Consider the following 3,358-nt stretch of genomic DNA (forward strand, 5'->3'; position numbering starts at 1 on the left):
ACCATGGCCAGGCCAGCTTCAGTTACCCCTGCACCTCCCCCCCCAAGCTAGTGACTATGGACTATAGAGGTGGTGCCCCCTGGTCCAGCTGCTCCTGAGAACCAGGCCTTCAAGTGTCACAGCTGGGCAAGTCTGGGCACAGACTCGAGGAAGCTAGGGCTCCTTATTTCTGAGTCATCTCTCCATTTTCATCCACATTGCCCCTTCTCCCACTACAGTTATTTTAAAAAAGGACTAACCCAGCCTTTTTTCTAGCTTGACCACTTTTAGTTGTAAAATCGGTATGGAACATGGTTAAATAAGCGTTTGGTGCAATGTTAAGAAGTAAAGAATAGAGCTCTTTAAATCTACTCTTTTAAAATACAATAAATATTTTCCTTTGGAACTTGGAAACTATTACCAAAAATAGTTATGGTTCTTGAGTGAAAAGGAGTTTTGATACACAATTATATAAAAGAAAGACAGCATTCTTTCTCACCAGGAATTAAAAGCATTTCTAATATGGCGAGGTACTCTCCCAGAGGGTGGGGATGAGGAATATGATAGTCCCCAGCTAGAATGCCAGATGCCTTCCTAGTCTCCATTTCCTTTGCTTTTGTCATTCAGCCCTCCTGATGGAATAGCCGGAGTACCAGTTGTCTTCTGATCCTCACCCCAGCTGTTAAAATTGCCAAGCTGTGCAAAGATCACAGGGGCATGACACATACTGAACTTCTCTTTTGTTTCCTCTCTCGATGCTCCAGGTTTCCCCCATCCAGTGAGTCTTAACTTGGTTTCCACAGTGATTCCATGACATTCATGTATGACACATTCCCATGGTCCTGTCAGGCGTTTACAAAATCAAGAAGATTTTTTCTGATTTCAGTGTCCCCAAGTGTGAACATCCACAGAGTCATTTCTAGTCAGTTATTGGTTAGATACTAGCTGTGATTCAGATATGATTGCATTCTGTCAAATATAGGTGCATATCTGAAGAAATCAGATACGATTTCTTCACTAATGAAAATATATTGTCTTCATTAAATAAACAGTGGACTTTGTTAAAAGTAAGTTTCATAGAAGGAAGTCAGTTTCTCAATTAGGTTTATCTAAATCAGATTTTTATCTGTGTGTGAAGCAGATTAAAGTAAACTGAACACTCAGAATCTGTCTAGAAATAAGGAGCCATATCATATCACTTTGTATTGACAAGTTAAAGTGGTTTTTTACAAAATTGTTTCATCTCCTCAATCCAATAAAATCATATTTTAGGCATATCTATTTTGAAATTTATATGATGCCTTTGGGATTATATTTTTGTTTCTTGGTTTACAATTAATAATTTTCATGTGGATTAGGTATAATTCTGAGAGAATAATCTTTCATAGGTCTGTTATGGTTGATGTCAAATTTGAAATCTATGGATAATATGCCTTTATCTTTAACCAAGGTCATGATATTTCTACCCTCTTTTAATCTCTTAGGGAGATTCTGTTTTTCCTTCCAGGAAAGATATAATTTGCCGATGAGTTTGTGTTGCTACAAAGTTTTCCGCTAAAATTCAAGAAAATACTTGTCAGCTTGATAAGCACAAAGAAATTTATCCTCAAAAGCTTTAGCATATATTATTATTTTGCTTAAAAAAACTCTAATATATCTGTTTTCCACATAGGGAAATTATGACATAGATGATATTAATGAAGAGGGAAGCTACGAGTTACCTATTGCTGTGTAAAAACCAGCCGAAAACTTACTGGCTTAAAAAATATATATAGATTTATTTTTTCAAACAGTTCTGTGAGTTGGCTGGGCAGTTCTGTAGGTCTCTCCTGGACTTCCTAGGGCGTTGAATTCAGATGATGCCTGGATGATCCAAAATGGCCTAACTCAATATATCTGACAGTTGGTGCTGGCTGTTGGCTGGGATGCCTTGGTTCTTCTCCATATATAGCATGACAGTCGCAGGACAGGACTCTAGGATAACTGAATCTGATGCAAAAGCACATGGTAAACCTCTGCTTGCTTCACATTTTCAATGTGACACAGGCCCAAAGCAGGTCATATGATATGGCCAAGCTGAGAGCCTGTATGAGAGTGAGCTCAGATGACATGACATCTCTTCATCTGAGAAGGGAAAAATGGCAAGGGGTCTGTGGCTGTTTTTAAATCTACAGTGTAACCCCTCCCCCCACTTTCTAAAAACTTACCCTTTTTGCTTTGTAAATAAATCTTAATCCCAAATTGGGAAAGTATTGCCTGGCCCCTTACCTTGGCATGGCTAACATGGAAGTACTGTATGGAAAGAAAAATCACCATTACCACAGACGTCCAAAACTAGCCAATATCATGATCCCCATTCACACACTGAGTTATTCTCCCAACTGAAAGAAACAAATTGTGTTGGGAGAGAAAACTGGAAAGAAACAGGAAAAGAGAACGAGGAGTTGCACATTGATGTTTAGAAATGAATTCTGCACTGAGAATAATAGCAGAAGAATGGAGGGTGAGGTGGTAGCACCAGTGGGGCCAGGTAGGTAGCATGGGATGCAATAAAATGGTTATAATAAAAAACCATAATGAAACAAAAAGCACTTACATTTTACATGAGGCTTTGTAATTTAGAGAACATGTGCATATATCTTACCACATTTATCTTCAAGGTAAGTATGTAAAGTATTTAAGAACATACTCCTATTTTGCAGTTGGTTAAACTAAGATTGAGGGAGTTTTATTAGCTTGTCCAAGGTCATCACATTATTAGACGGAAGAGCCAGCATCTAAGGATTTCTGATAACCAACCCTGTTCTTATTCTATGGTAAAATTGCATGCAAAGAATAAAATGTAAAGCAAACCAGGAAATGAGTTTTGAAATTTTATCAAGCAAAATATACTCTAAACAAGAAAATTAATGGCCTTTTTGTTTGTTTGTTTTAGTAGTAATTGATGGAAATCTTACATGGGATAAGATTTGTTCTCCCCATACTTCTGAACCAATGAACAGAAAATGGGAAGCAAAACTGAAGCAAATTGAAGAACGAGCATCTCATTATGAGAGGAAACCGTTGTCCTCACTGTATAGACCAAGATTATCCAAGCCTGAAGAACCACCCTCCATTTGGAAACTATTTCATCGACAAACTCAAGCTTTTAATTTTGTTAGAAGCTGTAAAGAAGTAATTGCCTCATCCTCTTCTCTCTCTTTTTTTAGAGCTACTATAACTTAAGATTTCAAACAATAACAACAATATGTTATTTTTCTTCATTTCAGGCCATGTACTCTACCAAGAGAATTTGATGGCAATCTTAGTATCATGTGATTTAGAAAAAATATCTCTACCAATCAATAACCATTTAGTTTATATTTGTAATGAAAAAGAG

General features: G+C 37.1%; 1 protein-coding gene across 1 annotated transcript in view; it reads left to right on the forward strand.

The window, feature by feature from the left end:
- Positions 1-3,358, forward strand: part of PRIMPOL (primase and polymerase (DNA-directed)) — a gene marked incomplete at its 3' end in the record, with an annotated part of 60,489 nt that overhangs the window by 11,660 nt on the left and 45,471 nt on the right. The window contains exon 2 of the mRNA XM_012643984.1: positions 2,915-3,153. Coding sequence (XP_012499438.1) covers positions 2,974-3,153 — 180 coding nt within the window. The remainder of the gene's footprint in view (positions 1-2,914; positions 3,154-3,358) is intronic.

The sequence above is a fragment of the Propithecus coquereli genome, unplaced genomic scaffold, assembly GCF_000956105.1.
Source record: "Propithecus coquereli isolate 6110/MARCELLA unplaced genomic scaffold, Pcoq_1.0 Scaffold203, whole genome shotgun sequence".
In the NCBI taxonomy this organism is placed as follows: Eukaryota; Metazoa; Chordata; class Mammalia; order Primates; family Indriidae; genus Propithecus; species Propithecus coquereli.